General features: G+C 37.4%; 1 protein-coding gene across 2 annotated transcripts in view; it reads left to right on the top strand.

Annotated features, from left to right (window-relative positions):
- CIT (citron rho-interacting serine/threonine kinase) overlaps nt 1-13,862 on the top strand; it is a 72,057-nt gene that overhangs the window by 28,049 nt on the left and 30,146 nt on the right. Inside the window, exons 13-21 of one of the 2 annotated variants that reach the window (XM_009888597.1) lie at nt 2,400-2,570; nt 2,842-2,895; nt 3,456-3,509; nt 4,684-4,824; nt 5,199-5,324; nt 8,246-8,341; nt 10,083-10,199; nt 10,640-10,749; nt 13,656-13,830. In XM_009888597.1, coding sequence (XP_009886899.1) covers nt 2,400-2,570; nt 2,842-2,895; nt 3,456-3,509; nt 4,684-4,824; nt 5,199-5,324; nt 8,246-8,341; nt 10,083-10,199; nt 10,640-10,749; nt 13,656-13,830 — 1,044 coding nt within the window. The remainder of the gene's footprint in view (nt 1-2,399; nt 2,571-2,841; nt 2,896-3,455; nt 3,510-4,683; nt 4,825-5,198; nt 5,325-8,245; nt 8,342-10,082; nt 10,200-10,639; nt 10,750-13,655; nt 13,831-13,862) is intronic. The other variant, XM_009888598.1, reaches the window with a different exon arrangement.

The following is a 13,862-nucleotide window of genomic DNA, read 5'->3' on the forward strand; positions in this document are numbered from 1 at the left end:
TGAAACCCACGTGCAAGGACATCACAACAAAATATGCAGAGATGTTTTTGCTGACTCATATCAGGAGGTGGATCCTAGCCATTAAAGACTTGGATCATTATTTTTAAGTCAGACAGAACTGGGAGGTGAGGTGGAAGAGTCCTTTTGAGTTTTGTTGTTGAAAACCTGAAGCTTGAGAGAGAGCCAGTAAAATTAATAGCAAATCAGAATCTTCAAAAACCAATAATTAGGCAGTTGGTATTTTCAGGGCAAGACTGTAGGTTCAACTTAAACCCAGGTACTTGAATAGAAGACTGTGGTGGGTTTGTGGATTTCTTTGTTTGGGGCATTTGTTTGCTTTTTGTTTGTTTGTTGGTTTTTTGCTTTGTTTTTGTTTTGGTTTGGTTTTGTTGTGTTTTGGTTTTGTGTTTTGGTTTTGTGTTTTGGTTTTGTGTTTTGGTTTTGTGTTTTGGTTTTTTTTTTTTTTAAACTAAATCTGTGTTCTGGTCATTACTTGATGAAGACCCATATGAATGGATGAACTTGCAACAAATCAGAATCTATATATTTTGACATGCCTGCTCATTTGTGTGCAGCTGGCCAGATGTGATTTGCTTCAGGTGTATGCCCTGAGCTTTGCCTGTTCATTAATATGTGCTTAAGTACATCTCGATAGTTTTAAACTATCACCAATGCATATGCAAGAGGTATTGTTCTGTGTCACCTTGAGAGATGCAGCCTGTTCCTCTGACCTGACCATGAGATTTATTCAAAGATAGTCTTGCAAATATCAAGAAACAAAAAAATTAAATATGACTAATTATCTCCTCTTCTTCCTTCTTTTCTCCCTCCCCATTCTCCTCCCTTCCCAAACACTCATTTTCACAGTGGCAACTGTAGCCATACCTGTAATTCTTTTGTCAAGTATTTGCTGATAGGAAAGCTGGGTATTTTAGGAAGTCTTAACAAACAATGATTTCTGAGCAGAACGTGTATTCCTTCAAACCATTCTGCCTTTTTTATTCACAAATGTATTTGTATGAATGCAATATTTGAGTTAATGTATGCTCACTTATTATAAAAAGGCTCTAATTCTTTCCAGCAAAAAAATAAGATCATCCATAGAGAGATTAACTGGAGAGTAGGTCCTCTGTCTGCCTTACAAACTGGAGAACCAATCTGGGAATTACAAACCAAAGAGCCATTCTGCCACGCTCCCCGTAACAGATAGTAAAACAACCTGTGTAAGGCCCAGCTGCTTTAAATATTGGCAAAGCTCTCCATGTTGCTGGAGAATCACAGGCTGACATCAGGGTCAGTGTTCATGCAATCACTTGTCTAACTAAAGACAGCTGGCTGTCTGGAAGGAGTGATGACAAACCTGATTTTGTCATGAGACAGTTAGTCTTTTGAATATGGGGGTAGTCAGGCATATTGTAAGATATTAAAATGGAAAGAAAGATAGACTCACTCACTGTCAGTGCTTCATAATCTTTTTTTCCTAGCTCTTGATGTGCGTGTTTTCTCAACTTCATAAGCAATACTTTGGTTTTGGGTTTTTTTGTTCTTTTTTTTTGTTTAGAGTAATTTTATGAAATATATACTTACAGGACTTAGTGAATGCTACATAAACATAATTAAATTCTTTTTTTTTCCCAGTGAAGACAGAAGAAACAATCTCACAAGCTAGTCTCAGTTTGAGTACCCAGTCTCATTGAGACAGTCAATTCAAACATTCTTTTCTTCTCCCATCTTCTCCGTACAGACGCCCTATCTTCTAGTGTCCTGCATGGGGAGCCATTATTTCTGCCTATATAGACAAATCTATTCTATGGGCAATGTGATTTTTAGACAGTTTTTATAAGTTAATATTTGATTTTAGGTTGCCTCCCATACAGAGGAGTATGATCCTTTTTAACTCTGTCAAGAGAAAACAACTGACGGCTAGAAGCCACAGTATGCTACCCCTCTGCTTCTCCTTCTTTCCTTTTACCCAAGCTGTGCAGATCTGTTGTAATTGTCATGTTATCAGCCTGAGAAAATAGATCTTGAGGGAGCATCTGGGCATTTAGTAGAGACATCAACTCAAAGGGCGCATTTCTGTTTCACAAATTAGAAATGTAAGTAATTTTTATAAATTGTGTGTAGATGTATGTATGTGTTTCTGCAGTGAAGCCACTCAAAAAGTCAACGTTTTGACTTTTATGAGGTATTGACTTGAAAATGGCAAGACTCAAGCCAGAATACCATGGCTATGTTATTTTGTTTAGCTCTTACTGTTTTACTTTGTACTTTACTTTTCTTCCACATGTTCTTAAATGCTCCTCTTGCCTGCAATCAGTATTCTGGGATATGCAGCTCCAATTATTTCCCCTGTTGCCTCTAAAATATAAGACCTTTTTCTTCCACCACAACTACAGGAATATCAAGCTCAAGTAGAAGAAATGAGGTTGATGATGAATCAATTAGAAGAGGATCTTATTTCAGCTCGCAGGCGTAGTGATCTTTATGAATCGGAGTTGAGAGAGTCCCGACTGGCAGCTGAAGAATTCAAACGTAAAGCTACTGAATGTCACAACAAATTGCAAAAGGTAGTTTAGGCTTCATGGGAGAGGGGTGCTGATGCTTGCTTGAATTTCTAGTGGTGTTTTACACACGTACACAAGTTGTGCGCATGTCCTCTGAAGATTAGCATGGCTTGTACAACGAATACAAAATGTTTTTCAATTGTACACTCAAATAATATAATTTATACTTTGTGTAGCTGCTTGTGTTTAAATTGCATGAGGTGATGACTGGATAGAAGACCAGTGTACTACAACTTTCCCTGAGACTTTTATATATTTTATATTTAAGTTACAGGTTAAAGATCAAGGAAAAAATGAAACAGGAGAGTTGTATTCCAAATTGGAGAAGGTATGCTACTTCAATGTCTGGAGTTTGCTTCCTGGGTCTTTCATGTTATGCACAGAAACCAAGAATGTCTTTGGCTAGTCAATGGCATGCACAGCCTTGCATCCCTCCCTATTTCATTTTATTTTTAAATCTTTTTCTTGGTGCAATTCACTGTTCTTCCTGATTTGATATAAAGCTGTGTCTGGTTATCCTCTTCTTAATGGACTGTGTTCAGAAGCTAGGCAAAGATCGTCCATTGTGTGTAATCTGAGTTTGGGGTTAGGTTAGTGATACGTAACAGTTTTCTTTATGAATAAAAAATAGCAAATGAGCAATAGAAAGAATTCTGAGTATTCTCACACTGAACAATCTACTATTTGATGACCAAAATATGAAACCAACCATAAGTTAGTAAAATGGGAGAAGATTTGCCAAGGAGCATTTTGGTGTGTCGGAATTTATAGGGAGACTGACTTTTGGGAAGTGAATTAAAATAAATATCATAAGTATCATAAGTAGAGCACCTTTTTTCCTTTTTGATTTTACAACACTCTTCCCCTCATCTTTTTATTTAACTGTAGATCAATACAGAGCAGCAGGCCAAAATCCAGGAGCTGCAGGAAAAGCTGACAAAGGTAATGTCTGGGTGGTGAAAGTGAATCTTCCACGAGATTTTCCAGTGAAACCTTAATGCAGAGGAGGGATGCACTTTGTTTCACCCTCAAAAATAGAATTAGTCATAGCATGGGCGATGGTAAGGAAAAGGGGGTGGGAACTGGTATCTGAAATCATTGGTGTTCTCAATATGCTTTGGGTTCTTGAGACATGTCAACAGTGTTTATTTTTACAAATGAAGCTGAGTCAGAACTGGAGTAGTGTAGAGAAATTCTGATTTAAAAGGCCAGTTTGAGTATGCCGTATGCAATGCACTGGCTGGTCCCTTGCTTCTGAAGACAGGGTTCAGATGGTTTTAGCTCACTAGTAAAATACACGTTGGACTTAATTTAGTCTCCTAATATACTGTTTTAATTGCAAAATCACTTTCCAGTTCAGTTATTCACAGTAAAAATGTTGACTGATAAGGGTTCACAACAAAATTAAAATACCTTTGCAATGTGTGCTGAAGGACGTAATTCCTAATGTTTGCAGTTGTGGTCAGTCTGTTTTACTTAAGACGACTGTAAGAACAGTAGGGGAACTTCTCTTACTGGGATCTTTCAGCAGAAAAGTAAGGGGTTGTCACAATAATCCAATGAGAGAGCTTTTCAAACTGGGCACCTGCTGACAGAGGTCTTTTTCGAGGGTTAGTGATCTAGAATATGAATAGGAGGCCAAAACTATGTAGAAATAGTGCTTCTAATATTTCAAAACAGTCATGTTTTAATCTCCCCTTTTCTCCTTTCATTAATTCTAAGAAATTATCTGTAGGCCAACAGGTTATTCTCTTAGTGTTTTGGTAAGAGTATTTTGTGAGCTGTTTCCAAGAACTTGAGCTGAATTTGGGGGCAGAGATTACTTTCAGTACATAGAGATAATTAGAAACTTGCAGTACAGCAAGGCAAACGTGTAGATCTGGATTTTCCTTCTTTTTGTGTGTGAAACAGTAAATAATTGTGTAACAAAAGTTAGAATTTGGATGTTCCTGCAGGTGTTTGTAAGTTGTCATAATTTTAGACTGCTAGGCCAAAGTTCTGTAGCAATTTTATTCAGAAAGTTGACCATCTTGAGGTCATGAACTTTTCATATGCCATGTTATTGTGTGTGTATTTTCTTAGAATACCTTTTTTTTTTTTCCCTTTGGACCTTCAGGCTGTGAAAGCTAGCTCAGAGGCAACTGAACTTCTTCAGAATATCCGTCAAGCAAAGGAAAGAGCTGAGAAGGAGTTAGAGAAACTGCAGAATCGGGAAGACTCTAATGAAAGCATGAAGAAGAAATTGCTTGAGGCGGAGGTGAGTGGAGAATGTCTATCTAGAATAAATTAGTTATTGGGATTTGTCTCAGTTTAGAAGCCCTCATCTGGACGACTGTGAACAGTTTGTATTCCTGTGGTAACAATTCATAGGGAAGTGTTGTTAGACATTAATCCATTTTTATTTAAAAGGCATATATTTCTTTGACGAAAAATGAAAGGCTTTTTATTTTCAGTGAGGAGTCAATAAGGATATGTGGTTAGCTCAAGGGATTTTGAGATATGATGAGGAATTAAAATATACAAGACAACCATATATTGACTGCTTCAGCTGACTTTTTCTAGAAACTACTCATTGCTTTGTGATAATGCAGAGTTGGTTAGCTTAAATGGCAGTTAATTATTGCTCTACAGGAACGGCGCCATTCTCTGGAGAATCAGGTGAAGAGATTAGAGACTGTGGAACGAAGAGAAAACCGTCTAAAGGAAGATATTCAAACTAAATCTCAACAGATTCAACAGATGGCAGAAAAAATTCTGGTGAGCAGAGGTGAAAATGAAAGATAAAGGGTAAGAGTTTGTAAGAAAGGGGTAGGAAAGGAACGGAAGACATAGAATTGCATTGAATAAGGTGGAAATTGTTGAATAAAGGGATTTGTTTCTCGTACCAGTCATACTGGAGAAGGCTTAAGTGCTCAAATTCTCTTTGCACCTTTAGTTACAAACTCACTCCTGTACCTTTAGTTTTAATACTACTTCAAAATTCTAGTTGTCTCAGTGGAAGCACTTTTACGTCAGCTTGTAATATTTAAATTAATTACCTAGTGATGGTTTCAGAAGTAAAACATTCTCAGTACAGCATACTGCAACAATAAAAACGTTGATATCTAGCTTTTAAACTAAATTGCAAAGGAATTTAGAGGTTGGATCTACTTGAAATGCTTACATTTTGAAGCAGAGGGAAATTAGTCATCTAAACTGTTCATCTCCAAAGATAATATTTGTCAGGAATCCATTTTCACCCACATACCTTCTCTGTTAGCAATTTCTTGTTTCTCTCCTTGTTAAACCTATTAAATCTATAGCGAGTTGGTACGTCAGTCTACAGTGAACCAAGCAGAGGGTATCTCTAATACTTTTACTTCCTTGGGACAGGAAGCATAATTTTATAGTGGAATAATTAAATTAATTTTGTGTTTCTCATGAGTTCTGTTTCTGTGTTGTCAATATGATAAGGAAAAAAGATGACTTTCTATTGGTAGCAATCCTAAGCATAGGCACACCTGAGGAAGGCCGAATGGAAATGTAGAAATAACTGTATTGGGAGTCAACAGGTGACTCGTACTTGTTCTGGGTAATAGCTGCATATGTAGACTTTTAGCAGCAGAATGCCTGAGCGCTCTCAAGAAATGGTAGAAGCAGTTCTTTAGTAGTGCTGTTTCTTGCAAATTGTTTTGATAACATGAGCGCATGGTAAGTGGGAGACTGGTTTTGCTGGGCACAGAGCCAACTTTGTGTTTAGAAATAGTGTAAAACTTCGAATTGTTTCATAAGGCTCTTCTGTGCATTTGGGGATTGTTCCTTGGTTTTGATTATGTTCTCTGTGGAGAGGAAAAACTGGAAGGGAATGCAGAAATACTAATTGTTTTACACCATGGGATACGTTTAGCTCTTGGAGATATTTTCCATGGAGTTCTGATAGAATGTTAGAAAGGCACAAAAGTATCTTATAAAAAAAGTCAAACAGGCATTGAAGAAATAATCCTACAGAGTCTTCCCTAGTCCCTTGCAGGTCTGATGTGGGAGCACAGGGCAAGTGTGTTCTTTTTTCTCTACTTCTACCCTGTTTGTTCCCTCAAGTTGATATCTTCAAATACATTTGACTTTTCCTGGTATAGAAAGGTAGGAAGGGAGCTGATGATACAGAATTGCGTAGAATAAGGTGGAAATTGTTGAATAAAGGCATTGGTTTCCTGTGCACTTATCTACCAGTAACTGAGAAGTACCTGCTGATCTGCTGGTAGAGAATTGAATAAGAAGCAAGAAACCAGTTAGAGAAGATACTTAGTACTGCTTGAAAGTTTAAATCATTGCTACAATGCTAATAACAAAGTTAGTGCTACATAGAGAATAGTAAGGGAGAACGGGAACGGTAAGAGATTACCTTTTTAAGCCCACGCTGGCTGTTAAGTGCCACTGCAGAAGCTGGTGAAGCTTCTGCTACAATATGAGCAGTCTGATGCTGGTAGCTTTGAAGCTGCTGCTGATCTGGTTGTCTGATTCTCTGCCAGGACCTAAAACATGTGGGCTTCTGGGGGAGGTGAGTTGTCCCTCTTGTTGCTGGGAGACATATTTCAATTGCAAAAAGCAGCAATCTCCATTCCTTGCAGAAGTGTTGGATACTAGGCACTGTAGATGACCTACTTTTGGTGAACCTCCTCTTTGATTCTCACTTCTGGAAAAAGAGGTCTATTGCAATTACTGAGTCAAAAAAATCTTTGTGTGCTTCTAAGATGAAGAAGATCAGAAAAGAGAATATGAAAAGAGCTAAAGTAGAAATATCAGGAAATTTTCCTGTGCTATGAAGTAATGAAGGCAGACAGGAGACATGGATGCATCCCCAAACCTGAACTTGTCTATGCAAGAGTCGATCCAGTGGTAGTGGATGACAGACCTGGATCTGCCTCTTGTTCTAAGGAAATCATTGGAATGGCAAATATGACAACGAATGAACATAAAGTTTAAGCTCAACTCTTGCAAGGTGTCCTGTTGAAAGGTGATTATAGATATATCCTGAATAATATAGTCAGACAGCAGAAATAGCTAACTTCTGAGATGCAAAATTATGTAAGTCCTTACTGTGCACGGCTCAAACTAACTGAAGTAAAGAGGTTAAAAATCTTCTGGTATGTTCTACCTTATATATTGCATCCTGCACTTTTCATTTTCTAAGCAATTTATAAATAGTTATTCTGACAACATTTGTTGGAGGAATATAGCAAAGTAAATACTATTCCCACTCCACGAATGTAGAACGAAAAGCATAGACAGCAGTGCCCCATTATTGAGGTCTTCTGTGAGAAAAAAAGTGAGAGACCTTGTTAAAAATAGATCTGAACTTTTTGTAATGCCACTGCAGTTATAAAGTGTTCATAACTGCTTGTTTTCACAAAACATCCTTGGCCCATCTTTGGGAATATTTTACTGGGAAATGGAGATTCTTACTGTGGAAGTAGAAATGTTTCTCTTTAGCAGTAGATGGGTCAGCAGCAATATGCAGAGCTTAAAGCTGATAATGTGCAGCTCTCATAGTGTTTGTTTTTTACTACAACAGCCCTGGTCTTGGGATTTTTATAGTGTGAAGCCTTAAAAAAGAATGAATGAATGTTTGATACCTGTGTAACACATACACACAGCAGCTACTATTTTTGTGTCTGAATTTGCGTCTCTGCTGCTTTTAGGAGCTGGAAGAAAAGCATCGTGAGGCTCAGATTGCAGCACAACACCTGGAGTTGCAGCTGAAACAGAAGGAACAATTCTACGAGGAAAAACTCAAAGTAAAAATATCTTCTTAGCATCTTCCTACGAATTTTTGTGGGTAGAATGGGTTCAGGGTAAAACCCTTACCTTTAGGCTCTGATTGCTTTGTTTTATGAGTTGCCTTCTTGCTTACCACTACTGAAATGTTCAGACAGCTTAGTGAAATCTGATTAAGTTTTTCTTCTAGTCCATGCCCTTGTACCGTATCTGTCTTTAGCACTGCATTAAAACAGGTGACATTTGAAGTCAGAACTACAGGAATGCAGTTGTTGATTGTAGTTTGACTATTGCTGTTGAAATAATTCTTATTTGATGCTGTTGGATCTCACATCCTGAAAAACTTTCAGTTTCTACTGATGATTTTCTAAGCGTATTTACACAGCCTACCTGCAAGCTTTAAATTCAGCAAATACTAGAGCGTTTCTGAAATTCCCTCTTCTTGGAGCTGTAACATCTGCCAAGAAGCCACAGAAACCACCCACTTTGTTTTTGTCTTTTCCAGGGTAGCATAAGACTTTAACAAACAGTTAGAAATAGAATCATAGACACTATCTAAAATTAGGGAAAACAAATTGGGCAATAGGAGTATGTGCACTGGCTAAGGATTTTTCTAAAGAACCTGCAATACATCATCCAGTACATGCATTTTGTAAGAATCTTTGTTTCTAACAGGCATAATGTGTTTTCGGCAATCTTTATCTAATACGCTTACCTAGAACTTTAATGCTACATTTCAGCTTAAATGTAAGAGGATGTAGTATTTAAGAGGAGAGAAGGAATTCTTATGGGAGAAATACGAAGGGAAAAGAGAGAATTAAGAAGGTTTCCTGGCAGACCAGAGCATGTTGTAATCAGTAATGAGAAGAGAGTGATAGAAAGCAGGATGGTCAGAGGTAGATGTTGGGAAAGGAGAAGTGATAACACAAAAACTGAAAGAGAGAGTAGGGATTGGGAAAAGAACTAAAAGAAAAAGAGAGCCAGTATATTACAGACATGTGATATAGTTTTAGTAGGAGAAATCAGGAAGCCAGGTGAAAGAGGTCCAAAGGGATGAAAGAGCACATGGGAGTTTGTAACTGGAAGAGTAAAAAAAATCGTGTGGTGTCCAGACTTTGTGCCTTTGAAAAGTTGTCTTCGAAGGAAATGACTTTCAGTTTTATCAACTGAATTAAAGCTCTGGACATTCCTTCATAACATGCATGTTTCAAAAATATAACAATTAGTTACTTCACCTGTTCCTAATGACAGGTATTTGTGCCACAAAAAGAAGTCTTTTACTTGGCTCTTTTATTTGCTGTCTCCAACTTGAAGAATTCATAAGGTCTCAAGTGCCTTCTTATGCAGACTTACAGAACTTACAAATTCCTTCTGAGCCCTGTTGTTAGGGCAGCCAAAGGATGCGCACTTCCTTACCTCCTCTACTATACATGTTGGGGTATAGAGTTTTTCTGCTTTCTGTTGCATTAGTCTGGAATATTTCTTTAACACAGTTTATAGGACTTAAAATAATAATTAAAACTCTACAATATTTCCATAAAATTCCATCATTAAATTCAGTCTGCAGATATCACTGAGGGAGTGCTCTTTTTTGGAGTTTGCTCTTCCATGGATTTCATTCAATTGCATCTTGGGTTTCATTTTGCTTGAGATACGATCAATTGCTTTAAAAAAGATATTCTTTCTTGATGATTTTTTTTCTGCTTGCCCTTTGCCCAGTGAAACAGATATAATTTAGACAAAAGACATGTCTTCATTTAGGTGTTGGAAAATCAGATGAAGAAAGATCTTGCAGACAAGGAAGCACTTGAGAATATGCTCAGAAGACATGAAGAAGAAGCACGTGAGAAGTGTAAAGTCCTGGCTGAACAGAAGGCGGTATGTATAGTTGAATTGGAAATCAAAGCTTTTTAAGAGTAGCTTTCTGAGACTGTGATTTCAAGCAATCTTGTTTGAGGTTTTGTAGTGCTGCTGGGCTGTTCTGAAGGAAATCCTCTAGTTAATATTAATTTCAAAAGACATGTTTTTTTTAATTCAAGATATCGTCAAGAATATTTCCTTAAAGGTAGTCATGTAGCTTGCTATGTACTCATCATTTTGTGCATTAATAATATAGTGGTTGCTTTCTCCTAATATTAAAGCAGTAGAAAGCAGTTCTAAATAGCTCCAGTAATTGCATCTCTGGTGCTCTTTTAGCCATTTGATCGGGTTTCTTTTACTTCTTTTTGTTGCTGGAAAAAGTTCATCCTTCCTTTTAAAATGTTGTTTTTATAATCACTTCTATTGTGCAGTTTCAAAGGCATGTTGCTCTGTTTCAGATGATCAATGCAATGGATTCGAAGATTAGGTCACTGGAGCAGAGAATAGTGGAATTGTCTGAGGCCAATAAACTGGCAGCAAATAGCAGCCTTTTTACCCAGAGGAACATGTAAGTATAGCAACTGCTATCATACTGGTCACGACTGAACAGTTCTCAGTGCGATCTGTTCTCTTAATGTAAAAGTGGTTCTTTTTTGCAGGCCTGCTGTGCTCCCTGCTTGTTTTTCAGTGATGCAAAAATATGCTTGTTCTTCAAATAGTTGTGGTTCACTGCCTATTTTGCGTTTCCTCAAACATGACTAGGGAAATTGGTTTGTATTACAATGTTTACTTTGGAGCCTTTCCTAAGGCTGGTGCTTTGTGCAGGTGTACAAAACATGTTAAATAAATACTAAGAAATTTAATGTCTAAAATACATCTGGAGAAACATACATTCCTTTTTTGAACATATATATTGCTAATAGTTTTATATTTTCCTTGGCTCCTGTGACAGTTACATGATGTTGAAATTGAAAGCGTTAAGCACCTTTCTTTCACAAACATTCCATCCTGCCCTAATGGGTGGGAAGACGAGTAAGAAAACCAGATTCTTAAGCCAAGAGGTTTTCTGCATGTTTTTGAATTGCTGATTGCAAGAGGGAGATACTTTGTTACTGAAATGGGCGGAAATAATGTGAAGTAGGAGATACCCGAGCTTCAGCTTCAGAATGCTGCTTCAATTCATTATTTTTTTTTTCTTCCTAACCCAGATAGCATTTGCATATATCTCTGTTGCCTTTTTGGCTTCAGCTTCTGTTTAGTTCTCATCAATGACTGGTGTAATAATCAGTTCATTGGTTTTGGGGTATACTACTGGTCAAGATCTAATGTTATCTTGAGTCTCTGTGTAGCAGGAGATATTCTGTGTCAGATGTTTCTGTCTGCCTGAACTTTATTTTGCTTTGGTTTTTACCTGAAATTCCTTGTGCTTATAATGATGTTTTTCCTTTATAAGTGACTTAAAGGCATTCTACTTCAAGTATAGCAAAAGGCACAAATTTTTTGGTATGTCCTGCAAGGTGGGGCTAAAGTAGTATATGCTCTTCTTGAGTTAAGAGAATCATCAACTTTGGCTGTCTGCAGAAGGGTTTTCAGTGTCTGTCAACTGCTGGATGCAGTATTAGGTAGTGTCTCTGTGGGAAGTGCTTGGATAGATTCACCTCTAATACTGAATAGAATCAAGCAGGGATGAATTTTGGCAGAGTCGTTTTGATTTTTTTCCTTCAGTGGTGATTGTGCCTCCAGATATGTAATGGCTCCAATTTTTGTTGTATTTGAAATATCTGGCAAGTTATTTTAGCCCGAGCAGCCAAAAATACTCACAGAAACAACTGAGAAATTTAATTGCATTGCTTTTATGCTCCGGTTGTAATTATTCCAGATGACCTCCAGTTAATCACCCAGAAGTTTGTTGAGGCAGCAAAAGCCATAACTTACCTTCAGTCTGAAACAAAACAGAAGTATTTTCTCAGGGTGTACCTGGGAAGCATATGCAGGGTCTGGTGTCCCATTCATTGGCACTGACCTGAGTGTAAGAACTTAGCTGAGCTAGATACATCCTCTGAGAGCAGGACACTTGACTGGAGAGCCATAGAAAACAAGAAAAAATATAATGTTTTAACATATGACTTGGAATAGATTATTGTAAGATACATTGTCAAGTAACATAATTTTGCAGACTTGGTGGGAGATAGTGCAGAATTAACAACATTTTAAGAGAAAATTACTTTATTATGCATGCGGCTAGCTAATGAATTTGTGCTTATTTTGTGAATTGTGGTGGTAAAAATGTATAAATCTGTTGTTGGACTGTATTTTGAATCCACAAAAGCTACTGCTAATCTGAGCATGTTTGAAGAGGAGGACTAGTGATTAAACCCTTCAGAGGAGAGGGGAACTCTGCTAGCTTTTATTTCATCAGTATCTGAGGAAACTAATGATTATCAGGTTCCTGAGAAGATAGCCCAGGCAACAGTAGGAAGTGGAATAACACCATTTGACAGTTCTGGCTGGCAATAATCTGTAGAGGTAAACTAAAACAAGAGAAAGGGTGAAAGGGTGGGTTTGTGTGCAATGCACCGAAATGTGAGTCAGAAGACTTAAGTCCTATTTTTAGTTTTGTTAAGTCTTCCCATTTGATCTTGGGCAACCCACATAATTTCTCTGGGATAGGATTAATAACAGCTTATCTCACAGTGAACTTCTTAAAATATTAATTCATTAATATATGTAGAGCTTTGTGAGACTTCTAAGTAGAAGGCACACCATGAGGCAGAATTTTCCAATGCACGATAAAATGATTCCAGGAATTGTAAATAACGTAGAAAGACCTTTTTTCCTTCTTTTTTTTTTTTTTAATGAGAGTATCCATTTTAAATTCTTATGGTAATAATTAATCATTGCCAGCTCTCAAAATTCTTATGAGCACAAGTAATTATTTTTATTCACTTTGTAGATTAAGACTTTGATCAGACAACAAAGCTTCGCCTCAATGTAGGTCAAGTTTTAGGTCCATTACAACTTAAAGAAAACCCCACAACACACTACCCCCCCAAACCCTAAACCAGAGGGTTTAACTTATGAAATGGATATATGTCGTGTGAAGGCAATTATTCTTAGCATTTATTTTCCCTGTATAGAAAAACATGTAACAAGGAATTGGTGAAATGAGAAGAATGAACTCTATCTTAAGTATTGTCATAGATTACTGTGTACAAGATTAATTCTCCTGTACAACTAGCAAACGTGGAATTGTAGTGCTCTGGGCATGTGTTGATGAATACACTACTAGTATGTGGATCTTTTGCAGACAGGAATAGAGTTGACTTATTTTCGTTGGTATGTAGAATTTAAGCTATGAACTTAACTATTCTCCTTCACAGGAAACTTGCAGTATATTCTTCCTTACTTCACCCCAGTGAAAGGACATATGTTAAGGACATTTTGGGTTTGTCACTTGTGCTTTTCTTCTACCAGGAAAGCCCAAGAGGAGATGATCTCGGAGCTCAGGCAACAGAAGTTCTACTTGGAAACGCAAGCTGGCAAGTTAGAGGCCCAGAATCGAAAATTAGAAGAACAATTGGAAAAGATGAGTCACCAAGATCACACTGACAAGAACCGCCTGCTGGAGTTAGAGACTAGGCTGCGAGAGGTGAAAACTTGCGTTTAATCCCTCCAAACAAA

This window comes from Charadrius vociferus, unplaced genomic scaffold (assembly GCF_000708025.1).
Source record: "Charadrius vociferus isolate BGI_N301 unplaced genomic scaffold, ASM70802v2 scaffold917, whole genome shotgun sequence".
In the NCBI taxonomy this organism is placed as follows: domain Eukaryota; kingdom Metazoa; phylum Chordata; class Aves; order Charadriiformes; family Charadriidae; genus Charadrius; species Charadrius vociferus.